The sequence below is a fragment of the Oncorhynchus nerka genome, linkage group LG14 (genome assembly GCF_034236695.1).
Source record: "Oncorhynchus nerka isolate Pitt River linkage group LG14, Oner_Uvic_2.0, whole genome shotgun sequence".
NCBI lineage: Eukaryota > Metazoa > Chordata > Actinopteri > Salmoniformes > Salmonidae > Oncorhynchus > Oncorhynchus nerka.
This window is the reverse complement of record NC_088409.1, coordinates 101,109,107-101,137,034: the sequence shown is the minus strand read 5'-3', so window position 1 is coordinate 101,137,034 and position 27,928 is coordinate 101,109,107. Positions and strand designations below refer to the sequence as shown.

Here is a 27,928-nt window from a genome sequence, read left to right as displayed (position 1 = left end):
CTACGATACTGAGAAGTATTAAGCTTGCTGAATATTGTGAAGTTATTGTGCTGTGTGTTGTACACGTGTACATCGTGTGTATTAAAGAAGTGAGCGTCCCCCCCCCCCAGGTGATTGTTATGGTATTGAATCAGGTGATGAGGACGGACTGAGGGAGGGTTTAAATAGGAGGGGAGGCCATCTTGGGCTTTCTGTTTCAGACCGAACCGCAGCTTGACAGCAGAGAAGTCCACAACAACCCAACAGATTATCTCAATACACGGTGACTGTTCATTTAATCCTCTCCTCGTAGACGATATTTCTCCTGATAAAAATATATATATGTCGATCACTATTTCTATGTGGGGTGTATCTTGTTTTTATGCTCTCGGCGTTAACGTTAGTTGATTCTGCGTCCCTTCTGGTTTTAACCTTAGTTAGCATTAGTCAACTAGGGTCGCTAACTAAATCGTTAGGTCGTTAACTAACGTAGGTAGTAACTACATCGGGAAAGTGATGTTTATTTAATACTTTTAACAGTTTGTTTCTAAATATGTGATTTTTATGTTGACTTTTCTCCAAATATCCACCTGGCATAAATGACATTTTTGTTGCCGTTAGCTAGCTAGCTAACGTTTTATCAACCAAATGCATTTATAAAGCCTTTTTTCCATCAGCAGATGTCACAACATGTTTCTACCGAAAGGAGACCCCGTCTTAAACAGCAAACAGCCAAGTAATGCAGATGTAGAAACACGGTGTCCAGGAGAAACACCCGAGATAACGTTAGCTAGTTAGCCACAGTCTGCTAACCGGTAGCTAACTAACACACGGCTAGTTAGTTAGCAAGTTTAGCTAGTTAGATATTATCTCTAACGCGTTCAAGGTGCGCCACGTTTTTGACAACATTTTGGGGTCTGTTAAGTGTGTTTTGTAATAAAAATGCATGCAGCAATTAGCTACTAGTGAGACTATATTAAACACACCACTCCCGACTGGTTAACTTGTAGCTGGCTAGTTGACAAACTAACTCGTTTTAAGGCGTTTAGTTAGTGACATGGTTTGGTTAACTAACTAGCTACAACTCCGCTGTGAACTGAACTTGATAACTAGCTAAGTTAGCTACCAGACTTCTCTCCCGTGATGAATGTGTAAACCCTGTGCCACTCTCCTCCTCTACCTCAGGGTGAAGAGTTGTGGGGATGGAGGTATTTGAGACAGGTGTGACCATGCAGCCTCTGGCGTAAGGCGCTCTGACCGGTGCCACACCAAGCCGCGATACACCGGAGTTATTATTATTCTTTATTTTGTTTTGTCAGTCATTTTGTTGACTTTTTTGTTTGTTTGATATGTTCCACAAAGAACAATACTATTGAGGAACAGGAGAGGAGACGATTGCTTCTATCTAATTACATTTGTTTTGGATAACAGCCCGTGAGAAGTCAGACTATTCCTCAAGATTTATCCCCCCCTCCCCTCCCCCCACCACCACAATCAGAATAAGGACAGTGGCTTGGATAATTGACTAGCCATGAGTACCGCCAGTACCCAGAACCCAGTGATACTGGGCCATTCCAACCAGAATGGCCAGCTCCGAGGCCCGGTGGTGAAGCCTGCAGGAGGCCAAGGCAGCGGAGGAGGCAGTCATCAGACACAGCAGCCCAGCCATATGAAGCAGGCCTCCAGCACAATCAACAACGGCACTGGGCCTAGCAGCACCCAGCTGGCTAAAGCTACCCCTACAGCCAATACTGTCATCAAGTGAGTCCTAGTTCATTTTGTACAGCGTCCGAATGGCTCTCAACCGTTCTCTTTTGGTGGTGTACTCATAAGTCATGTTTTTCCACAGGCCCGGAGATGACTGGAAGAGGAATTTGACGCTCCCTCCAAAAGACACGAGGATGAGAACATCGGTAAAAGCTCCCTTTTGAATCAAATATAATTTAAACTGTTGTAGTTATTGCCGTGGTCTAGTGTAAAGGGCGTTTGTTTTGCTTTTTATTTATTTAACTTGGCATGTCAGTTAAGAACAAATTTTTATTTACAGTGACTGCCTACCAAAAGGCGAAAGGCCTCTACAGGAGCGGGGCACTGGGATAAAATAAATACAGTACAAATATAGGACAAAACACACATCGAGAACAAGACAGGCAACACTACATAGAGACTAGCTTAGCATTAGCATAAATCGTGTTAGCTTACTCTAGGGTAGTAGTAGTCAGGGTTCTTATGTTACTCTAGGGCAGTAGTAGTCGGGGTTCTTATGTTACTCTAGGGCAGTAGTAGTCGGGGTTCTTATGTTACTCTAGGGCAGTAGTAGTTGGGTTCTTATGTTACTCTAGGGCAGTAGTAGTTGGGTTCTTATCTTACTCTAGGGCAGTAGTAGTTGGGGTTCTTATGTTACTCTAGGGCAGTAGTAGTCGGGGTTCTTATGTTACTCTAGGGCAGTAGTAGTCGGGGTTCTTATGTTACTCTAGGATTAGTAGTGGGGTTCTTATGTTACTCTAGGGCAGTAGTAGTTGGGTTCTTATGTTACTCTAGGGCAGTAGTCAGGGTTCTTATGTTACTCTAGGGCAGTAGTAGTCGGGGTTCTTCTGTTACTCTAGGGCAGTAGTAGTCGGGGTTCTTATGTTACTCTAGGGCAGTATTAGTCGGGGTTCTTATGTTACTCTAGGGCAGTAGTAGTCGGGGTTCTTATGTTACTCTAGGGCAGTAGTAGTCGGGGTTCTTATGTTACTCTGGGGCAGTAGTAGTCAGGGTTCTTATGTTACTCTAGGGCAGTAGTAGTCGGGGTTCTTATGTTACTCTGGGGCAGTAGTAGTCAGGGTTCTTATGTTACTCTAGGGCAGTAGTAATTATAAGTCTCCAATGTTAAGTTGATTCAATGTTGATCCGATGTACAACAGGACGTAACGGCAACTAAAGGCAATGAGTTTGAAGACTACTGCCTGAAGAGGGAGCTACTGATGGGCATCTTTGAGATGGGCTGGGAGAAACCCTCTCCAATACAGGTACGTTAAGAGCTCATGTGCTACGTAGCGGCTGCATACAGCACACTGAATGCATGGTATGTGTATTAGCTCTTGTTCATGACTCTATTTCATTACCCAAGAGCCATTGGATATGGAGAAGGCGTCTTCTGTAAGGGGGGTTTGGTTAATTAAATGGCCTGCGCTCACTCTGAACATTAACACGTGTTGGTTGCGACACGGTTTTGGAAGCATATGAACCTTGCATATCGATGTGAATAAAATAAAAAGTTAAATTGATACATACCTTGATAGGGTGTTCCCGCGTGGCCATATCATGTTACAGCCATTGTTTATGGAAGACGTGGCGACCACCTATATTAATTAGCTATCTAGCAATCCCCTAACACCTGTGTGACTGAATGTAGTTTAGTAGGATGGAGGCTCTATAGCTGTATGGATCTGTAACTACTACAGTGTAGTTTAGTAGGATGGAGGCTGTATGGATCTGTAACTACTACAGTGTAGTTTAGTAGGATGGAGGCTGTATGGGTCTGTAACTACTACAGTGTAGTTTAGTAGGATGGAGGCTGTATGGATCTGTAACTACTACAGTGTAGTTTAGTAGGATGGAGGCTGTACTGTAACTACTAGTGTAGTTTAGTAGGATGGAGGCTGTATGGATCTGTAACTACTACAGTGTAGTTTAGTAGGATTGTATGGATCTGTAGGATGGGATGGCTCCATAGCTGTATGGATCTGTAACTACTACAGTGTAGTTTAGTAGGATGGAGGCTGTATGGATCTGTAACTACTACAGTGTGTTTAGTAGGATGGAGGCTGTATGGATCTGTAGTTTTTAGTAGGATGGAGGCTGTATGGATCTGTATGTGTAGTCTGTATGGATCTGTAACTACTACAGTGTAGTTTAGTAGGATGGAGGCTGTATGGATCTGTAACTACTACAGTGTAGTTTAGTAGGATGGAGGCTGTATGGGTCTGTAACTACTACAGTGTAGTTTAGTAGGATGGAGGCTCTATAGCTGTGTGGATCTGTAACCATTAGTGATTAAAGATAAGGGCCAAATGGGTCCAATCTGAGCCCTGAGAGCTGCAGTGCTCCTGCATTTCTGTTTTTCTTGGTAGTTTGTTGGTTGATTTGAATGGAATGACACTGATTGGCCAAGAGATTCCACTCACTTGGTGTCTCAGCAGAGGTCTGGATGAATCTCTGATTAGGGGGGTGACCACCAGCAAGGTGTAGAGGTGTTCCAAATGGAGCCCTATTCCCAATGTAGTGCACTACTTTTGTCTGTGGCGCTAATATAGGTAATGAGATGCCATTTGGGACTCGAGCGGACCTCAAGGCCCCTGGGTTCTCGATGGGATAAGTGGACCCCTAACGTGTCGCCTTCCTCTCTATAGGAGGAGAGCATCCCCATAGCGTTGTCTGGCAGGGACATTCTGGCCAGGGCCAAGAATGGGACAGGAAAGAGCGGAGCCTACCTCATTCCCTTACTGGAACGCATTGACCTGAAGAAGGACTGTATACAAGGTGAGATTCCACTTCATGACATTGCCTTTGGGTCTCAGTAGACCACATGTCTTCAGTAGAATTGAAAATGCTGATTTTGTGAAAGTGACAGACTAGTCTGATCTTTGTATAGACTAATGTAGTCTCCCCCCCCCCCCCCCCCCAACCTGCCTTCAAATCAAATTTTATTTGTCACATACACATGGTTAGCAGATGTTAATGCGAGTGTAGCGAAATGCTTGTGCTTCTAGTTCCGACAATGCAGTGATAACCAACAAGTAATCTAACTAACAATTCTAAAACTACTGTCTTATACACAGTGTAAGGGGATAAGGAATATGTACATAAGGATATATGAATGAGTGATGGTACAGAGCAGCATACAGTAGATGGTATCGAGTACAGTATATACATATGAGATGAGTATGTAGACAAAGTAAACAAAGTGGCATAGTTAAAGTGGCTAGTGATACATGTATTACATAAGGATGCAGTCGATGATGTAGAGTACAGTATATACGTATGCATATGAGATGAATAATGTAGGGTAAGTAACATTATATAAGGTAGCATTGTTTAAAGTGGCTAGTGATATATTTACATCATTTCCCATCAATTCCCATTATTAAAGTGGCTGGAGTTTGGTCAGTGTCAATGACAGTGTGTTGGCAGCAGCCACTCAATGGTGGCTGTTTAACAGTCTGATAGCCTTGAGATAGAAGCTGTTTTTCAGTCTCTCAGTCCCAGCTTTGATGCACCTGTACTGACCTCGCCTTCTGGATGATAGCGGGGTGAACAGGCAGTGGTTCGGGTGGTTGATGTCCTTGATGATCTTTATGGCCTTTCTGTAACATCGGGTGGTGTAGGTGTCCTGGAGGGCAGGTAGTTTGCCCCCGGTGATGCGTTGTGCAGACCTCACTACCCTCTGGAGAGCCTTACGGTTGAGGGCGGAGCAGTTGCCGTACCAGGCGGTGATACAGCCCGCCAGGATGCTCTCGATTGTGCATCTGTAGAAGTTTGTGAGTGCTTTTGGTGACAAGCCGAATTTCTTCAGCCTCCTGAGGTTGAAGAGGCGCTGCTGCGCCTTCTTCACGACGCTGTCAGTGTGAGTGGACCAATTCAGTTTGTCTGTGATGTGTATGCCGAGGAACTTAAAACTTGCTACCCTCTCCACTACTGTTCCATCGATGTGGATAGGGGGTGTTCCCTCTGCTGTTTCCTGAAGTCCACAATCATCTCCTTAGTTTTGTTGACGTTGAGTGTGAGGTTATTTTCCTGACACCACACTCCGAGGGCCCACACCTCCTCCCTGTAGGCCGTCTCGTCGTTGTTGGTAATCAAGCCTACCACTGTTGTGTCGTCCGCAAACTTGATGATTGAGTTGGAGGCGTGCGTGGCCACGCAGTCGTGGGTGAACAGGGAGTACAGGAGAGGGCTCAGAACGCACCCTTGTGGGGCCCCCGTGTTGAGGATCAGCGGGGAGGAGATGTTGTTGCCTACCCTCACCACCTGGGGGCGGCCCGTCAGGAAGTCCAGTACCCAGTTGCACAGGGCGGGGTCGAGACCCAGGGTCTCGAGCTTGATGACGAGCTTGGAGGGTACTATGGTGTTGAATGCCGAGCTGTAGTCGATGAACAGCATTGTATACAGTCCTTCTTCAGGTCAATGCGTTCCAGTAAGGGAATGAGGTAGGCTCCGCTCTTTCCTGTCCCTTCTATCTGTTCAGCTGTGGACATGGTAGTTTAGTAGGATGGAGGCTCTATAGCTGTATGGATCTGTAACTACTACAGTGTAGTTTAGTAGGATGGAGGCTGTATGGATCTGTAACTACTACAGTGTAGTTTATAGCCTGTTTTCCTACTCCAACCTGACTTGCGTCTGTCTTGTGGTCCATCTGTGGACATGGGTCCAACACATGGGTCCAACACATGGGTCCAACACATGGGTCCAACACATGGGTCCAACACATGGGTCCAACACATGGGTCCAACACATGGGTCCAACACATGGGTCCAACACATGGGTCCAACACATGGGTCCAACAGAGAGCTGTCCTGCAGGCTAGGACCTCTGTGTAGGCCTCTGTATGATATAATGCAGTGCCTTCGCTATTCAGACCCCTTTCTCCACATTTTGTTTGGTTACAGCCTTATTCTAAAATATATAGTTATTTTTAAATTCCCTAATTTATCTACACACAATACCCAATAATGACTAAGCAAAAACAGTTTCTTAGAATTTTTTTTCAAATGTAATAAACAAATTAAACGAAGTAACAAATTATTTACGTGAGTATTCAGATGCTTTGCTTTTAGACTTGAAATTAAGCTTTGGTGCTTCCTGTTTCCATTGATCGTCATGGAGATGTTTCTACTACTTGATTGGAGTCCACCTGTGGTAATTTCAATTGGAGTTGATTTGGAAAAGAACACACCTGTCTATATAAGGTCCCACAGTTGACAGTGAATGTCAGAGCAAAAACCAAGCCATGAGGTCAAAGGAATTGTCCGTAGAGCCCCGATACAGGATTGTGTTGAGGCACAGATCTGGGGAAGGGTACCAAAACATTTCTGGAGAAGGTCCCCAAGAACACAACGGCCTCCATTGTTAAATGGAAGTTTGGAACCACCAAGACACTTCATAGAGCTGGTTACCTGGCCAAACTGAGCAGTCAGGTAGAAGGGCCTTGGTCAGGGAGGTGACAAAGAACCTGATGGTCACTCTGACAGAGCTCCAGAGTTCCTCTGTGGAGATGGGAGAACCTTTTAAAGGTCAACGATCTCTGCAGCATACCACCAATCAGGCCTTTATGGTAGAGTGGCCTGATGAAATCCGCTTGGAGATTGCCAAAAGTCATCTGAAGGACTCAGACCATGAGAAACAAGATTCTCTGGTCTGATGAAACCAAGGTTGAACTCTTTGGCCTGAATGCCAAGCGTCACGTCTGGAGGAAACCTGGCACCATCCCTACAGTAAAGCATGGTGGGGGCAGCATCATGCTGTGGGGATGTTTTTCAGCGGCAGGGACTGGGAGAATAATCAGGATCAAGTGAAAGATGAACGGCGCAAAGTAAAGAGATATTTCATGACAACCTGTTCCAGAGCACTCAGGGCCTCAGACTGGGGCGAAGGTTCACCTTCCAAGAGGACAATGACCCTAAGCACACAGCCAAGACAATGCAGGAGTGGCTTCGGGACAAGTCTCAATGTCCTTGAGAGGCCCAGCCAGAGCCAGGACTTAAACCCGCTTGAACATCTCTTTAGTGACCTGAAAATAGCTGTGCAGCGACGCTCCCCATCCATCCTGACAGGGCTTGAGAAGATCTGCAGAGAAGAATGGGAGAAACTCTCCAAATACAGGTGTGCCAAGCTTGTAGTGTCATACCCAAGAAGACTGTTCCAGAATTCTTCCTATGACATTGAGTACACCATATCAGTCACTGGCTTCATCAATAAGTGCATCGATGATGTCGTCCCCACAGTGACCGTACATACCCCAACCAGAAGCCATGGATTATGAAATCCCGCTATGCCCTCCAACGAACCAGCTAACAGGCAAAGCATCAATACAGAACGAAGACTGGATTTGCCAACCGCCCCAACAGATCCACAGATGATGCAGTCCGTATTGCACTCCACACTGCCCTTTCCCACCTGGACAAAAGGAACACCTATGTGAGAATGCTGTTCATTGACTACAGCTCAGCGTTCAACACCATAGTTCCCTAAAAGCTCATCAGTAAGTTAAAAACCTTGGGACTAAACACCTCCCACTAAAGACCTCCCTCTACAATTGGATCCGGGACTTCCTGACGGGCTGCCCCCAGGTGGTAAGGATAGGTAACAACTAGTGATGAACCGAGATTACATTTCTGTCCTATAGCCCATATTTTCCTTGCCAAAAAAACGATGCCATGATCCAAACACACCAAGACAGTTGTGAAGAGGGCATGACCACACCTTTTCCCCCACAGGAGACTGAAAAGATTTGGCATGAGTCCTCAGATCCTCGAAGTATATAGCCTCCACATTGACTCTGTACCGTAATACCCTGTATATAGCCTCCACATTGACTTTGTACCAGTACCCCCTGTATATAGCCTCCACATTGACTCTGTACCGGTACCCCCTGTATATAGCCTCCACATTGACTCTGTGCCGGTACACCCTGTATATAGCCTCCACATTGACTCTGTACCGGTACCCCCTGTATATAGCCTCCACATTTACTCTGTGCCGGTACCCCCTCTATATAGCCTCCACATTGACTCTGTACCGGTACCCCCTGTATATAGCCTCCACATTGACTCTGTACCGGTACACCCTGTATATAGCCTCCACATTGACTCTGTACCGTAACACCCTGTATATAGCCTCCACATTGACTCTGTACCGTAATACCCTGTACATAGCCCCACATGACTTTGTATATAGCCTCCACATTGACTCTGTACCCCCTGTACCTCCACATTGACTCTGTGCCGGTACCCCTGTATATAGCCTCCACATTGACTCTGTACCGGTACCCCCTGTATATAGCCTCCACATTTACTCTGTGCCGGTACCCCCTCTATATAGCCTCCACATTGACTCTGTACCGGTACCCCCTGTATATAGCCTCCACATTGACTCTGTACCGTAACACCCTGTATATAGCCTCCACATTGACTCTGTACCGGTACACCCTGTATATAGCCTCCACATTGACTCTGTACCGTAACACCCTGTATATAGCCTCCACATTGACTCTGTGCCGGTACACCCTGTATATAGCCTCCACATTGACTCTGTACCGGTACCCCCTGTATATAGCCTCCACATTTACTCTGTGCCGGTACCCCCTCTATATAGCCTCCACATTGACTCTGTACCGGTACCCCCTGTATATAGCCTCCACATTGACTCTGTACCGGTACCCCCTGTATATAGCCTCCACATTGACTCTGTACTGTACCACCCTGTATATAGCCTCCACATTGACTCTGTACTGTAATACCCTGTATATAGCCTCCACATTGACTCTGTACCGTAATACCCTGTATATAGCCTCACTACTGTTTATGGTTCCTCATTAATAATTTATATTTTGAACTGCGTTGTTGGTTAAGGACTTGTAAGTAAGCAATTCACTGTATTTGGCGCATGTGCCAAGTGAAATGCTGATTTTGACTCAAGGTTTTAATGGCTGCCAAGGTGTTTCAACAAAGTACTGAGTAAAGGGACTTAATACATCTGTAAATCTGATATTTAAGTTTTCATTTTGTTAATACGTTTTATAAAATCAACTTTTTGTATTGTGATGTCATTGTGGGGTATTGTGATGTCATTGTGGGGTATTGTGATGTCATTGTGGGGTATTGTGATGTCATTGTGGGGTATTGTGATGTCATTGTGGGGTATTGTGGTATTGTGATGTCATTGTGGGGTATTGTGATGTCATTGTGGGGTATTGTGGTATTGTGATGTCATTGTGGGGTATTGTGATGTCATTGTGTGGTATTGTGATGTCATTGTGGGGTATTGTGATGTCATTGTGGGGTATTGTGATGTCATTGTGGGGTATTGTGATGTCATTGTGGGGTATTGTGATGTCATTGTGGGGTATTGTGATGTCATTGTGGGGTATTGTGATGTCATTGTGGGGTATTGTGATGTCATTGTGGGGTATTGTGATGTCATTGTGGGGTATTGTGATGTCATTGTGGGGTATTGTGGTATTGTGATGTCATTGTGGGGTATTGTGATGTCATTGTGGGGTATTGTGATGTCATTGTGGGGTATTGTGATGTCATTGTGGGGTATTGTGATGTCATTGTGGGGTATTGCGGTATTGTGATGTCATTGTGGTATTGTGATGTCATTGTGGTATTGTGATGTCATTGTGGGGTATTGTGATGTCATTGTGGGGTATTGTGATGTCATTGTGGGGTATTGTGATGTCATTGTGGGGTATTGTGATATTGTGATGTCATTGTGGGGTATTGTGATGTCATTGTCATTGTGGGGTATTGTGATGTCAGATTGTGAGGATTTATTTTATTGAATCCATTTTAGAATGTTGTATTGTGATGTCATGGAATGTGATGTCATTGTGGGAATGTAACATGTAATGGATTTTATGGGAATCCATTTTAGAATGTTGTAACGTGTAATGGAATGTGGAACAGAATGTAACATGTAATGGAATGTGGAACAGAATGTAACATGTAATGGAATGGGGAACAGAATGTAACATGTAATGGAATGGGGAACAGAATGTAACATGTAATGGAATGGGGAACAGAATGTAACATGTAATGGAATGGGGAACAGAATGTAACATGTAATGGAATGGGGAACAGAATGTAACATGTAATGGAATGGGGAACAGAATGTAACATGTAATGGAATGGGGAACAGAATGTAACATGTAATGGAATGGGGAACAGAATGTAACATGTAATGGAATGGGGAACAGAATGTAACACGTAATGGAATGTGGAACAGAATGTAACACGTAATGGAATGGGGAACAGAATGTAACACGTAATGGAATGGGGAACAGAATGTAACACGTAATGGAATGGGGAACAGAATGTAACACGTAATGGAATGGGGAACAGAATGTAACACGTAATGGAATGGGGAACAGAATGTAACACGTAATGGAATGGGGAACAGAATGTAACACGTAATGGAATGGGGAACAGAATGTAACATGTAATGGAATGGGGAACAGAATGTAACACGTAATGGAATGGGGAACAGAATGTAACACGTAATGGAATGGGGAACAGAATGTAACACGTAATGGAATGGGGAACAGAATGTAACACGTAATGGAATGGGGAACAGAATGTAACATGTAATGGAATGGGGAACAGAATGTAACATGTAATGGAATGTGTAAAAAGTCAAGGGGTGAATCAGCAAATATATGGTTCTCTCCTCCCCTAGCTATGGGCATCGTTCCCACCAGAGAACTGGCATTGCAGGTGAGCCAAATCTGTATCCAGATCAGCAAACACATGGGAGGGGTCAAAGTCATGGCCACAACGGGTGGCACCAACCTCCGCGATGACATCATGAGGCTCGACGAGACAGGTACATCACACCTGGCCAGGAGCCAGTTATTCAATTTAACAAGTCATCTTGACTTGAGTCTGAAATGTAACGGTGATGCTAGGCTTATGCTTCTCAATTGCGTTATTCTTTGCAGTTCACCTTGTGATTTGTTAATAATAATTCTAATCTTTTGTCTCTAGTACACGTTGTGATTGCCACCCCTGGGAGGATCCTGGACCTCATTAAGAAGGGTGTGGCCAAAGTCAATCAGGTTCAGATGATGGTTTTGGATGAGGTGAGCTGTGGTGTTAGTTTACCATGAGGTTCCTTTTAGTCCCGGTGTCTCTCAACAGAACTGTTACCTGGTTACTTTACCTGTCATTGGGCAACGTTAAATAGTCAACTGTAGATCCATTTATGTCCTTGTCTCTGCCCCCCCCCCAGGCAGACAAGCTGTTGTCCCAGGACTTTGTCGTGATGATGGAGGAGATATTGAGCTACCTGCCCAAACAGAGACAGATTCTGCTCTACTCTGCTACCTTCCCTCTCAGCGTGCAGAAGTTCATGGTAAATTCTGGATTCTGATTAATGGGGCCTTTTTTGGGGGCGGTTGGACTTTGTCTTAGATAGTTTTTAGTCTGCGTCTGTGAACAATGAAAGCCCTGTGTTGATTTCTACAGTCCTGCTGCATTGTGCAGTAAAACGCTTAAGTCGTTCATTTTTGACTCTAATAGAATATTAAAGGGCTTTCCATTGTCTTGCTTTGTATATTTTTGTTAGTTAAAATATTAATGGCGGACTAACGACACACAGCGGGACGTCTTCCTGCTTACAAACATCAACAACGTAGTCATGACGACCTCCATAAACAGTCTCAATGCATTTGTGACGTGAACTTGTTATTTCCTGTGTCTCAGAACTCTCACCTGTCCAAGCCCTACGAGATCAACCTGATGGAGGAGCTGACCCTGAAGGGGGTCACCCAGTATTATGCCTACGTTACAGAGAGACAGAAGGTCCACTGTCTCAACACGCTCTTCTCCAGGGTGAGTGCTGTCACTGTAACCCCTTGTACCCTGACCCTGAAGGGGGGGGGGTCATCCAGTATTATGCCTCGGTTACAGAGACATGGCCACTGTCTCAAGACATTTTCCAGGGTAGGTGCCCATCAACGGCCCCTAACTCCTACGCTACAGAGCAAAGCTGACTCTGCCGCCCCCTCAGCTGACTCTGCCGCCCCCTCAGCTGACTCTGCCGCCCCCCCTCAGCTGACTCTGCCCCCCAGCTGACTCTGCCCCCCTTCTCTCAACGTCTGAAGTTGTAGCTGACCCATTCGGCTGAGCGCTGCCCCCCCATTTTCCATGCGTCCTCAAGTTCTCAACCTTCTTAATATTAGGCACGTTGCTTTGCCTTACAACCAGAGGAGCCTACCTGGCTGGCATGAAAATGAACCACCTAAGTCTATCGACAGTTGTCACGGTGACCTCAAACAGTCTATTGAAATGGTTACCTGCATAGTGGAGTCTTTTTGTTTAGACATGTAGCTAGCTAAACACTGAACCGTAATCCCAACTCATGGCGTTACTACTCTGCAGGTAGCTAGCTAGCTAAACAGTGAACCATTATCCCAACTCATGGCGTTACTACTCTGCAGGTAGCTAGCTAGCTAAACAGTGAACCATTATCCCAACTCATGGCGTTACTACTCTGCAGGTAGCTAGCGAACATCAGGCTGTAACTAGCAATGCTAATGGATCTGAGATACGAAAACTATTAGTACACAGATCAAACATGTAACGTTAGCTAGCTAACAGTACGCTTTAACTTGAAAGGAAAAGGACATTCTGACAAAATTATTATCTGAATGTCGCTAGCTATACTCTTTACCTGTGTACATGGATGGATGTTTCTCCCTCTGTCTTATTGTGAAGGTGTAGACTATATTACATGGATTTATTGTGAAGGTGTAGACTATATTACATGGATTTATTGTGATGGTGTAGGTAGACTATATTACATGGATTTATTGTGATGGTGTAGGTAGACTATATTACATGGATTTATTGTGATGGTGTAGACTATATTACATGGATTTATTGTGATGGTGTAGACTATATTACATGGATTTATTGTGATGGTGTAGGTAGACTATATTACATGGATTTATTGTGATGGTGTAGGTAGACTATATTACATGGATTTATTGTGATGGTGTAGACTATATTACATGGATTTATTGTGATGGTGTAGACTATATTACATGGATTTATTGTGATGGTGTAGACTATATTACATGGATTTATTGTGATGGTGTAGACTATATTACATGGATTTATTGTGATGGTGTAGGTAGACTATATTACATGGATTTATTGTGATGGTGTAGGTAGACTATATTACATGGATTTATTGTGATGGTGTAGACTATATTACATGGATTTATTGTGATGGTGTAGGTAGACTATATTACATGGATTTATTGTGATGGTGTAGACTATATTACATGGATTTATTGTGATGGTGTAGACTATATTACATGGATTTATTGTGATGGTGTAGACTATATTACATGGATTTATTGTGATGGTTGTAGGTAGACTATATTACATGGATTTATTGTGATGGTGTAGACTATATTACATGGATTTATTGTGATGGTGTAGGTAGACTATATTACATGGATTTATTGTGATGGTGTAGGTAGACTATATTACATGGATTTATTGTGATGGTGTAGACTATATTACATGGATTTATTGTGATGGTGTAGGTAGACTATATTACATGGGTTTATTGGGCCAGTCACCAGAGGTGGCCTGTGGTTAGAGCATTGGGCCATTCACCAGCAGGTGGCCTAGTGGTTAGAGCATTGGGCCAGTCACCAGCAGGTGGCCTAGTGGTTAGAGCTTGGGCCAGTCACCAGCAGGTGGCCTATGGTTAGAGCATGGGCCAGTCACCAGCAGGTGGCCTGTGGTTAGAGTTGGGCCAGTCACCAGCAGGTGGCTATGGTTACATGGGCCATTTATGGTTAGTGATCACCAGTGGCCTAGTGGTTAGACTAGTCATTAGCAGGTGGCCTATTTAGAGCATTGGGCCAGTCACCAGCAGGTGGCCTGTGGTTAGAGCATTGGGCCAGTCACCAGCAGGTGGCCTATGGTTATTAGTCACCAGCAGGTGGCCTATGGTTATTGGGCCAGTCACCAGCAGGTGGCCTGTGGTTAGACATTGGGCCAGTCACCAGCAGGTGGCCTAGTGGTTATTGGGCCAGTCACCAGAGGTGGCCTGTGGTTAGACATATCATTACAGGTGGATTTATTGTGATCACCAGGGTGGCCTAGTGGTTAGAGCTAGTATTACATGGCCTAGTTGGGCCAGTCACCAGCACCAGCAGGTGGCCTAGGCATTGGGCCAGTCAGCCTTGGGCCAGTCACCAGCAGTGGTTAGAGCATTGGGCCAGTCACCAGCAGGTGGCCTAGTGGTTAGAGCATTGGGCCAGTCACCAGCAGGTGGCCTAGTGGTTAGAGCGTTGGGCCAGTCACCAGCAGGTGGCCTAGTGGTTAGAGCATTGGGCCAGTCACCAGCAGGTGGCCTAGTGGTTAGAGCATTGGGCCAGTCACCAGCAGGTGGCCTAGTGGTTAGAGCATTGGGCCAGTAACCGAAAGGTTGCTGGATCGAATCCCTGAGCTGACAAAGTAAAAATCTGTCTTTCTGCCCTTGAACCAAGGCAGGTAAACCACTGTTTCCCCAATTAAGCCGTTAATGTAAAAAATAATTTGTTCTTAACCGACTTGGCTAGTTAATTAAAGGTTAAATAAGTTAATTTTGTTTTAAATATGTGCCAAATACAACGGGTGTAGAAATTCTTTACTTACCCATAAATGGAGGATTGCAATGGAAAAGAGGTTTCAGAATAACAGCACTTCCTGGTTGGATTTTCCTCCGTTTTTGGCCTGCAGTATCAGTTCTGTTTTACTCACAGACAATATTTTGACAGTTTTGGAAACTTTAAGAGTTTTCTATCCTAATTTGCCAGTTATATGCATATTCTAACTTCTGGGCCTGAGAAATAGGCTGTTTACTTTGGGCATGTTTTTCGTCCAAACATCAAAATACTGTCCCCTAGTCTCAAGAGGTTTTAACCAACAATGTAGTTAAGAAAAATTACTTATGAAAGTATTTACTAAAATAAACTGAAGTACAAAATAAATAAACAGGAAAGTAACAAATAATTAAACAATAGCAAGACTATATACAGGGGGTACCGGTACAGAGTCAATGTGGAGGCTATATACAGGGGGTACCGGTACAGAGTCAATGTGGAGGCTATATACAGGGGGTACCAGTACTGAGTCAATGTGGAGGCTATATACAGGGTATTACGGTACAGAGTCAATGTGGAGGCTATATACAGGGTATTACAGTCAATGTGGAGGCTATATACAGGGTACAGAGTCAATGTGGAGGCTATATACAGGGTATTACGGTACAGAGTCAATGTGGAGGCTATATACAGGGGGTACGGTACAGAGTCAATGTGGAGGCTATATACAGGGTGTTACGGTACAGAGTCAATGTGGAGGCTATATACAGGGTATTACGGTACAGAGTCAATGTGGAGGCTATATACAGGGTATTACGGTACAGTCAATGTGGAGGCTATATACAGGGTATTACGGTACAGAGTCAATGTGGAGGCTATATACAGGGGTACTGGTACAGAGTCAATGTGGAGGCTATATACAGGGGTTACGGTACAGAGTCAATGTGGAGGCTATATACAGGGTATTACGGTACAGAGTCAATGTGGAGGCTATATACAGGGTATTACGGTACAGAGTCAATGTGGAGGCTATATACAGGGGGTACCGGTACAGAGTCAATGTGGAGGCTGTATACAGGGTATTATGGTACAGAGTCAATGTGGAGGCTATATACAGGGGGTACCGGTACAGAGTCAATGTGGAGGCTATATACAGGGTATTATGGTACAGAGTCAATGTGGAGGCTATATACAGGGGGTACCGGTACAGAGTCAATGTGGAGGCTATATACAGGGGGTACCGGTACAGAGTCAATGTGGAGGCTATATACAGGGTATTACGGTAGAGTCAATGTGGAGGCTATATACAGGGTATTACGGTACAGAGTCAATGTGGAGGCTATATACAGGGTATTACGGTACAGAGTCAATGTGGAGGCTATATACAGGGTATTACGGTACAGAGTCAATGTGGAGGCTATATACAGGGGGTACCGATACAGGGGGTACCGGTACAGAGCTATATACAGGGGGTACCGGTACAGAGTTACAGGTTAGTTGAGGTAAGATGTAGGTAGAGGTAAGTGACTATGCATAGATAATAACAGTAGTAGCAGCAGCAGAAAAATGGGAGGGTGGACAATTGATTAACTGTTCAGGAGTCTTATAGCTTTGGGAGTAGAACCTGATAACCCTTTTGGACCTAAACTTTGCGCTCTGGTACCGCTTGCCGTGGTTAGTAGAGATGTCTGACATGGGTCGCTGGAGTCTTTGACAATTCTTAGTGTCTGACACCACCTGGTATATACATTTTTTTATTCATACCAGGCGGTGATGCAACCAATCAGGATGCTCTCGATGGTGCAGCTGTGGAAGTTTTTGAGGATCCATGCCAAATCTTTTCAGTCTCCTGTGGGGGAATAAGTGTTGTCGTGCCCTCTTCACAGCTGTGTGTTTGGACCATGTTAGTTTGTCAACTTGAAGCTCTAAACCTGCTCCACTCCCCGTCGATGAGAATGGGGGCGTGCTCGGTCCTCTTTTTCCTGTAGTCCACAATGTTCTCCTCCTGCCTTAATCACATTGAGGGAGAGGTTGTTGTCCTGGCACCTCACTGCCAGGTCTCTGACATCCTCCCTATTGGCTGGGGTCGTGCTTAGGGTCGTTGTCTTGTTAGATGGTGAAACTTCGCTCCAGTTTGAGATCCTGAGCGCTCTGGAGCAGGTTTTCATCAAGGATCTCTCTGTACTTTGCTCCGTTCATCTTTCCTTCGATCCTAACTAGTCTCCCATTCCCTGCTGCTGAAAGAAATCCCCACAGCATGATGCTGCCACCACCATGCTTCACCGTAGTAATTGTGCCAGGATCCCTCCAATCTAGATTACACCAGAGTATCTTGTTTCTCATGGTCAGAGTCCATTAGGTGCCTTTGGCAATCTCCAAGCGGGCTGTCGTGTGCCTTTTACTGAGGAGTGGCTTCCATCTGGCCCCTACCATAAAGACCTGATTTAATGGAGTGCTATAGAGATTGCTGTCCTTCTGCAAGGTTCTCCCATCTCCACAGAGGAACTCGGGCGCTCTGTCAGTGACCATCAGGTTCTTGGTCACTTCCCTGACTAAGGCACTTCTCCCCCGATTGCTCAGTTTGGCCGGTCTGCCAGCTCTAGGAAGAGTCTTGGTGGTTCCAAACTTCTTCCATTTCAGAATGATGGAGGCCACTGTCACTGTGCTGCAGAAATGTTTTGGTACCCTTCCCCAGATCTGTGCCTCGACACAATCCTCTCTCGGAGCTCTACGGACAATTCCTTCAACCTCATGGCTTGGTTTTTGCTCTGACATGTACTGTCAAGTATGAGACCTTATATAGACAGGTGTGTGCCTTTCCAAATCATGTCCAATCAATTGAATTTACAACACAGGTGGACCCCAATCAAGTTGTAGAAACATCTCAATGATGATCAATGGAAACAGGATGCACCTGAGCTCAATTTAGTCTCACAGCAAAGGGTCTGAATACTTGTCACTTTTTTTTAAAATACATTTTCAAACATTTCTAAACCTGTTCTTGCTTTGTTATTATGGGGTATTGTGATGTTATAATGGTGTATTGTGATGTTATTATGGTGTATTGTGATGTTATTATGGTGTATTGTGATGTCATTATGGGGTATTGTGATGTCATTATGGGGTATTGTGATGTCATTATGGGGTATTGTGATGTCATTATGGTGTATTGTGTGTAGATGATGAAACAATCATTTCATCTCTTTTAGAATAAGGTTGTCACATAACGAAATGTTGGAAAATTGAAGGGGTCTGAAAACCAGCTGGAAAGTTAATGGAAGTGTAACTCATTTTAAATTCCTTATATTAAGCAAACCAGACCGCACCATTTTGTTTTTATTTACAGTTAGCCAGGGGCACAGTTTAACACTCAGACATCATTTACAAAGTGTGTGTTTAGTGAGTCCTCCAGATCAGAGACAGTAGGGATGACCAGGGATGTTCTCTGTTTAGTGAGTCCACCAGATCAGAGACAGTAGGGTTGACCAGGGATGTTCTCTGTTTAGTGAGTCCTCCAGATCAGAGGCAGTAGGGATGACCAGGGATGTTCTCTGTTTAGTGAGTCCTCCAGATCAGAGGCAGTAGGGATGACCAGGGATGTTCTCTGTTTAGTGAGTCCTCCAGACCAGAGGCAGTAGTGATGACCAGGGATGTTCTCTGTTTACTGAGTCCTCCAGACCAGAGGCAGTAGGGATGACCAGGGATGTTCTGTTTAGTGAGTCCTCCAGATCAGAGCCAGTATGGATGACCAGGGATTTTCTCTTGAAGTGTGTGAATTAGACCGTTTTCCTGTCCTGCTAAGCATTCAGTGTAGCGAGTGCTTTTGGGGTCATGGAATTATGTATGGCGTAAAATATGGCGCGTCTCGGCGGGGAAACACCTCATTGGGTCTAACGGTTGTCTTGTACAGAACTGCAGCTGTCAGATCCAAGGCACTCCTTCCTTACATTTGTTTAGGCCTAAAATGAAAACGTGTCCATTTGTGCATCTCAACTTAATTCATTTTAAATTCAGGCTTTTACAAAACTAAATGTGTGAACTCAAGGGGTGTGAATACTTCCTGAAGCCACTGTTTATATACTTGTATGTCTATTCAATTATAATCTACTGTTTCCTCTCTCCACTCAGCTCCACATCAACCAGTCTATAATCTGTTTCCTCTCCCCACTCAGCTCCACATCAACCAGTCTATAATCTGTTTCCTCTCTCCCCACTCAGCTCCAGATCAACCAGTCTATAATCTGTTTCCTCTCTCTCCACTCAGCTCCACATCAACCAGTCTATAATCTGTTTCCTCTCAGCTCCACATCAACCAGTCTATAATCTGTTTCCTCTCTCCACTCAGCTCTACATCAACCAGTCTATAATCTGTTTCCTCTCTCCACTCAGCTCCACATCAACCAGTCTATAATCTGTTTCCTCTTTCCACTCAGCTCCACATCAACCAGTCTATAATCTGTTTCCTCTCTCCCCACTCAGCTCCAGATCAACCAGTCTATAATCTGTTTCCTCTCTCCACTCAGCTCCACATCAACCAGTCTATAATCTGTTTCCTCTCTCTCCACTCAGCTCCACATCAACCAGTCTATAATCTGTTTCCTCTCTCCACTCAGCTCCAGATCAACCAGTCTATAATCTGTTTCCTCTCTCCCCACTCAGCTCCACATCAACCAGTCTATAATCTGTTTCCTCTCTCCACTCAGCTCCACATCAACCAGTCTATAATCTGTTTCCTCTCTCTCCACTCAGCTCCACATCAACCAGTCTATAATCTGTTTCCTCTCAGCTCCACATCAACCAGTCTATAATCTGTTTCCTCTCCCCACTCAGCTCCACATCAACCAGTCTATAATCTGTTTCCTCTCTCCACTCAGCTCCAGATCAACCAGTCTATAATCTGTTTCCTCTCTCCCCACTCAGCTCCACATCAACCAGTCTATAATCTGTTTCCTCTCTCCACTCAGCTCCACATCAACCAGTCTATAATCTGTTTCCTCTCTCTCCACTCAGCTCCACATCAACCAGTCTATAATCTGTTTCCTCTCAGCTCCACATCAACCAGTCTATAATCTGTTTCCTCTCCCCACTCAGCTCCACATCAACCAGTCTATAATCTGTTTCCTCTCTCCACTCAGCTCCACATCAACCAGTCTATAATCTGTTTCCTCTCTCCACTCAGCTCCACATCAACCAGTCTATAATCTGTTTCCTCTTTCCACTCAGCTCCACATCAACCAGTCTATAATCTGTTTCCTCTCTCCCCACTCAGCTCCAGATCAACCAGTCTATAATCTGTTTCCTCTCTCTCCACTCAGCTCCACATCAACCAGTCTATAATCTGTTTCCTCTCTCTCCACTCAGCTCCACATCAACCAGTCTATAATCTGTTTCCTCTCTCCACTCAGCTTCAGATCAACCAGTCTTTAATCTGTTTCCTCTCTCCACTCAGCTCCACATCAACCAGTCTATAATCTGTTTCCTCTCTCCACTCAGCTCCAGATCAACCAGTCTATAATCTGTTTCCTCTCTCCACTCAGCTCCAGATCAACCAGTCTATAATCTGTTTCTCCACATCCAACAACAGTCTATAATCTGTTTCCTCTCTCCACTCAGCTCCACATCAACCAGTCTATAATCTGTTTCCTCTCTCTCCACTCAGCTCCACATCAACCAGTCTATAATCTACTGTTTCCACTCAGCTCCACATCAACCAGTCTATAATCTGTTTCCTCTCTCTCCACTCAGCTCCACATCAACCAGTCTATAATCTGTTTCCTCTCAGCTCCACATCAACCAGTCTATAATCTGTTTCCTCTCAGCTCCACATCAACCAGTCTATAATCTGTTTCCTCTCAGCTCCACATCAACCAGTCTATAATCTGTTTCCTCTCTCCACTCAGCTCCACATCAACCAGTCTATAATCTGTTTCCTCTCTCCACTCAGCTCCACATCAACCAGTCTATAATCTGTTTCCTCTCTCCCCACTCAGCTCCACATCAACCAGTCTATAATCTGTTTCCTCTCTCTCCACTCAGCTCCACATCAACCAGTCTATAATCTGTTTCCTCTCTCTCCACTCAGCTCCACATCAACCAGTCTATAATCTGTTTCCTCTCTCCACTCAGCTCCAGATCAACCAGTCTATAATCTGTTTCCTCTCTCCACTCAGCTCCACATCAACCAGTCTATAATCTGTTTCCTCTCTCCCACTCAGCTCCACATCAACCAGTCTATAATCTGTTTCCTCTCTCCACTCAGCTCCACATCAACCAGTCTATAATCTGTTTCCTCTCTCCACTCAGCTCCAGATCAACCAGTCTATAATCTGTTTCCTCTCTCCCCACTCAGCTCCACATCAACCAGTCTATAATCTGTTTCCTCTCTCCACTCAGCTCCACATCAACCAGTCTATAATCTGTTTCCTCTCTCTCCACTCAGCTCCACATCAACCAGTCTATAATCTACTGTTTCCACTCAGCTCCACATCAACCAGTCTATAATCTGTTTCCTCTCTCCACTCAGCTCCACATCAACCAGTCTATAATCTGTTTCCTCTCTCCCCACTCAGCTCCACATCAACCAGTCTATAATCTGTTTCCTCTCTCCACTCAGCTCCACATCAACCAGTCTATAATCTACTGTTTCCACTCAGCTCCACATCAACCAGTCTATAATCTGTTTCCTCTCTCCACTCAGCTCCAGATCAACCAGTCTATAATCTGTTTCCTCTCAGCTCCACATCAACCAGTCTATAATCTGTTTCCTCTCTCCACTCAGCTCCACATCAACCAGTCTATAATCTGTTTCCTCTCTCTCCACTCAGCTCCACATCAACCAGTCTATAATCTGTTTCCTCTCTCCCCACTCAACTCCACATCAACCAGTCTATAATCTACTGTTTCCTCTCTCCACTCAGCTCCAGATCAACCAGTCTATAATCTGTTTCCTCTCTCCACTCAGCTCCACATCAACCAGTCTATAATCTGTTTCCTCTCTCCCCACTCAGCTCCACATCAACCAGTCTATAATCTACTGTTTCCACTCAGCTCCACATCAACCAGTCTATAAGCTCCACATCAACCAGTCTATAATCTGTTTCTCTCTCCACTCAGCTCCACATCAACCAGTCTATAATCTGTTTCCTCTCTCCACTCAGCTCCACATCAACCAGTCTATAATCTGTTTCCTCTCTCCACTCAGCTCCACATCAACCAGTCTATAATCTGTTTCCTCTCTCCCCACTCTGCTCCACATCAACCAGTCTATAATCTGTTTCCTCTCTCCACTCAGCTCCACATCAACCAGTCTATAATCTGTTTCCTCTCTCCACTCAGCTCCACATCAACCAGTCTATAATCTGTTTCCTCTCTCCACTCAGCTCCACATCAACCAGTCTATAATCTGTTTCCTCTCTCTCCACTCAGCTCCACATCAACCAGTCTATAATCTGTTTCCTCTCTCCCCACTCAGCTCCACATCAACCAGTCTATAATCTGTTTCCTCTCTCCCACTCAGCTCCACATCAACCAGTCTATAATCTGTTTCCTACTCAGCTCCACATCAACCAGTCTATAATCTGTTTCCTCTCTCCACTCAGCTCCACATCAACCAGTCTATAATCTGTTTCCTCTCTCCCACTCAGCTCCACATCAACCAGTCTATAATCTGTTTCCTCTCTCCCACTCAGCTCCACATCAACCAGTCTATAATCTGTTTCCTCTCTCCACTCAGCTCCACATCAACCAGTCTATAATCTGTTTCTCTCTCCTCAGCTCCACATCAACCAGTCTATAATCTGTTTCCTCTCAGCTCTCCACATCAGTCTATAATCTGTTTCCTCATCAATCAACAGTCTATAATCTGTTTCCTCTCTCTCCCACTCAGCTCCACATCAACCAGTCTATAATCTGTTTCCTCTCAGCTCCACATCAACCAGTCTATAATCTGTTTCCTCTCAGCTCCACATCAACCAGTCTATAATCTGTTTCCTCTCAGCTCCACATCAACCAGTCTATAATCTGTTTCCTCTCAGCTCCACATCAACCAGTCTATAATCTGTTTCCTCTCAGCTCCACATCAACCAGTCTATAATCTGTTTCCTCTCTCCCACTCAGCTCCACATCAACCAGTCTATAATCTGTTTCTCTCTCTCCCACTCAGCTCCAAACCAGTCTATAATCTGTTTCCTCTCTCCACTCAGCTCCACATCAACCAGTCTATAATCTGTTTCCTCTCTCCCCACTCAGCTCCACATCAACCAGTCTATAATCTGTTTCCTCTCTCTCACTCAGCTCCACATCAACCAGTCTATAATCTGTTTCCTCTCTCTCCACATCAACCAGTCTATAATCTGTTTCTCTCACATCAGCTCCACATCAACCAGTCTATAATCTGTTTCCTCTCTCCACTCAGCTCCACATCAACCAGTCTATAATCTGTTTCCTCTCAGCTCCACATCAACCAGTCTATAATCTGTTTCCTCTCTCCACTCAGCTCCACATCAACCAGTCTATAATCTGTTTCCTCTCTCCACTCAGCTCCACATCAACCAGTCTATAATCTGTTTCCTCTCTCTCCACTCAGCTCCACATCAACCAGTCTATAATCTGTTTCCTTCCACTCAGCTCCACATCAACCAGTCTATAATCTGTTTCCTCTCTCCCACTCAGCTCCACATCAACCAGTCTATAATCTGTTTCCTCTCTCCCCACTCAGCTCCACATCAACCAGTCTATAATCTGTTTCCTCTCTCCCCACTCAGCTCCACATCAACCAGTCTATAATCTGTTTCCTCTCTCCACTCAGCTCCACATCAACCAGTCTATAATCTGTTTCCTCTCTCCACTCAGCTCCACATCAACCAGTCTATAATCTGTTTCCTCTCTCTCCACTCAGCTCCACATCAACCAGTCTATAATCTGTTTCCTCTCTCCACTCAGCTCCACATCAACCAGTCTATAATCTGTTTCCTCTCTCTCCACTCAGCTCCACATCAACCAGTCTATAATCTGTTTCCTCTCTCTCCACTCAGCTCCACATCAACCAGTCTATAATCTGTTTCCTCTCAGCTCCACATCAACCAGTCTATAATCTGTTTCCTCTCTCTCCACTCAGCTCCACATCAACCAGTCTATAATCTGTTTCCTCTCTCTCTCCACTCAGCTCCACATCAACCAGTCTAGTTTCTCTCACTCCATCAACCAGTCTATAATCTGTTTCCTCTCTCCACTCAGCTCCACATCAACCAGTCTATAATCTGTTTCCTCTCTCCACTCAGCTCCACATCAACCAGTCTATAATCTGTTTCCTCTCTCCACTCAGCTCCACATCAACCAGTCTATAATCTGTTTCCTCTCTCCACTCAATCAACCAGTCTATAATCTGTTTCCTCTCTCTCCACTCAGCTCCACATCAACCAGTCTATAATCTGTTTCCTCTCTTTCCTCACTCCATCACATCAACCAGTCTATAATCTGTTTCCTCTCTCCACTCAGCTCCAGATCAACCAGTCTATAATCTGTTTCCTCTCTCCACTCAGCTCCACATCAACCAGTCTATAATCTGTTTCCTCTCTCCCCACTCAGCTCCACATCAACCAGTCTATAATCTGTTTCCTCTCTCCCCACTCAGCTCCACATCAACCAGTCTATAATCTGTTTCCTCTCTCCACTCAGCTCCACATCAACCAGTCTATAATCTGTTTCCTCTCTCCACTCAGCTCCACATCAACCAGTCTATAATCTACTGTTTCCACTCAGCTCCACATCAACCAGTCTATAATCTGTTTCCTCTCTCCACTCAGCTCCAGATCAACCAGTCTATAATCTGTTTCCTCTCTCCAGCTCCACATCAACCAGTCTATAATCTGTTTCCTCTCAGCTCCACATCAACCAGTCTATAATCTGTTTCCTCTCAGCTCCACATCAACCAGTCTATAATCTGTTTCCTCTCTCTCCACTCAGCTCCACATCAACCAGTCTATAATCTGTTTCCTCTCAGCTCCACATCAAGTCCAGTCCACATCATAAATCTGTTTCCTCTCAGCTCCACATCAACCAGTCTATAATCTGTTTCCTCAGCTCCACATCAACCAGTCTATAATCTGTTTCTCCAGCTCCACATCAACCAGTCTATAATCTGTTTCCTCTCTCCACTCAGCTCCACATCAACCAGTCTATAATCTGTTTCCTCTCTCCACTCAGCTCCACATCAACCAGTCTATAATCTGTTTCCTCTCTCCCCACTCAGCTCCACATCAACCAGTCTATAATCTACTGTTTCCACTCAGCTCCACATCAACCAGTCTATAATCTGTTTCCTCTCCCCACTCAGCTCCACATCAACCAGTCTATAATCTGTTTCCTCTCTCCACTCAGCTCCACATCAACCAGTCTATAATCTGTTTCCTCTCTCCTCTCAGCTCCAGATCAACCAGTCTATAATCTTCTGTAACTCGTCTCAGAGGGTGGAGCTGCTGGCCAAGAAGATATCTCAGCTGGGCTACTCGTGTTTCTACATTCATGCCAAGATGAGACAGGTCAGCCCAGGTCCTAGTGCACTGCCTCCTCACTACCCCAGGAGCAGCTGACTAAGCTTAGTATCCCAAATGGACCCTACGTAGTGCACTACTTTAGACCAGAAGCCCTATGGGTAGTGCACAACTTTAGACCAGAAGCCCTATGGGTAGTGCACTACTTTAGACCAGAAGCCCTATGGGTAGTGCACTACTTTAGACCAGAAGCCCTATGGGTAGTGCAATTACTTTAGACAGAAGCCCTATGGGTAGTGCACTATTTATAGAATAGGGGGCCATTTGGGATGCCTCATAGCTGTTGATCAGATGTCAGCTTGTTTACCTCTGGTTTATGCTGATGAGATGGCTCAGCTCGGGCCCCAGTCTTTGCGTCGACCGGGCTCGGGCCCCAGTCTTTGCGTCGACCGGGCTCGGGCCCCAGTCTTTGCGTCGACCGGGCTCGGGCCCCAGTCTTTGCGTCGACCGGGCTCGGGCCCCAGTCTTTGCGTTTTTATTAGGAGAACAAGCCTTTCTTTGGACCAGATTAGACTGTACCAGACTTTCATTCTGTTTTGACCCGACCCAACATCTCCATGGTTAAGTTAGTCTGAAAACCGCTAGTCTACTCGTCTGTCTCTCTACAGGAGCACCGTAACAGAGTGTTCCATGACTTCAGAAACGGGCTCTGCCGGAACCTGGTCTGCACAGACCTCTTCACAAGAGGTATTGATATTCAGGCGGTGAATGTGGTGATCAACTTTGACTTCCCCAAGCTGGGCGAGACGTACCTGCATCGCATCGGCAGATCTGGTGAGAACCTCGTCTTTTCTCAAGCGGGGACTTGATAAATGTCATTTGAAGGAAGGTCTTGGCATTTTTTAACCTCGATTACTCCACCCCCCTCAGGTCGTTTTGGTCACCTGGGTCTGGCCATCAACCTGATCACATACGATGATCGCTTCAATCTGAAGGGCATCGAGGAGCAGCTGGGAACAGAGATCAGACCCATCCCCGGCTGCATAGACAAGAGTCTGTACGTCGCAGAGTACCACACTGAGAACGGAGAGGTCAAGCTGTGAGGTGGAGGACGAACAGAGGTGAAGGTGGGAGGTGAAGGTGGGAGGTGGAGGTGGGAGGTGGAGGTGGGAGGTGAAGGTGGGAGGTGAAGGTGGGAGGTGAAGGTGGGAGGTGAAGGTGGGAGGTGAAGGTAGGGGGTGGGAGGCATTGCTTGGAAACGAACCGTATTTATTTAACTGGACAAGTTCTTTGAGATTGACATGTAATTTTTTTGAGGAATGCTTAACAAGTAAAATGTCAGCTACTAAACATGTTCATGGGTTTGAGATCGTTTGTACTCACTGAAAGCAGGAGGAGAAATGTTTGACTAGTCATACTAAACACAACAGCGATACTGTTTCTCTCCTCTGCAGATCAGATGAGACCCCCGTCCCCGTCGCCCCTCCCTTCTGTGTCCTGGACTATTTTTTTTTTTTGTCTTTTTTGTTGTTGTTGGATATCTAACTTCCCGTCTGTCGGTCTTCCTTCCTGTTTTTGGGTGCCACCTCATGGAAACGTGTACGATCTGTGAGGGACAACAAACCCGCAGAGGAACTCATGATGTCCCTGTTCTAGGGTCCTCTCTCTGCTGCGATGCACTGAAGACTACGACCTCCTACAGTACTGGGAGGAGGAAGGCAGGGAACGTGGAGAACTGTCTTTCAATGGAAATGGATTTGATCATTTCCATCTTTCTCCTGCTCCAATCTACCCTGAACACTGCCTGCCAGTCAGCACTTACCCCTCCGGCCCCTCCCTCCTCTCCCTGCCCGGCCCCTCCCTCCTCTCCCTGCCCGGCCCCTCCCTCCTCTCCCTGCCCGGCCCCTCCCTCCTCCTCTCCCTGCCCGGCCCCTCCCTCCTCCTCTCCCTGCCCGGCCCCTCCCTCCTCCTCTCCCTGCCCGGCCCCTCCCTCCTCCTCTCCCTGCCCGGCCCCTCCCTCCCTCCTCTCCCCTGCCCGGCCCCTCCCTCCCTCCTCTCCCTGCCCGGCCCCTCCCTCCGGCCCCTCCCTCCC

General features: G+C 45.5%; 1 protein-coding gene across 2 annotated transcripts; it reads left to right on the top strand.

Moving 5' to 3' along the window:
* The first annotated feature begins 176 nt into the window (after window positions 1-176).
* On the top strand, window positions 177-27,908 carry ddx6 (DEAD (Asp-Glu-Ala-Asp) box helicase 6). 2 transcript variants are annotated; one of them, XM_065000641.1, is made up of 13 exons: window positions 177-262; window positions 1,165-1,740; window positions 1,829-1,892; window positions 2,886-2,990; window positions 4,374-4,503; window positions 11,419-11,565; window positions 11,727-11,821; window positions 11,971-12,093; window positions 12,444-12,572; window positions 25,768-25,884; window positions 26,505-26,670; window positions 26,767-26,963; window positions 27,291-27,908. In XM_065000641.1, exons 2-12 carry the CDS (start codon window positions 1,511-1,513, stop codon window positions 26,937-26,939), a joined length of 1,479 nt encoding a protein of 492 aa, XP_064856713.1. In that variant the 5' UTR covers window positions 177-262; window positions 1,165-1,510; the 3' UTR covers window positions 26,940-26,963; window positions 27,291-27,908. The 2 variants fall into 2 exon arrangements, with proteins under 2 accessions (XP_064856713.1, XP_064856712.1); XM_065000640.1 differs by having other exon boundaries at window positions 26,767-26,957; window positions 27,291-27,907.
* The last annotated feature ends 20 nt before the right edge of the window (window positions 27,909-27,928 follow it).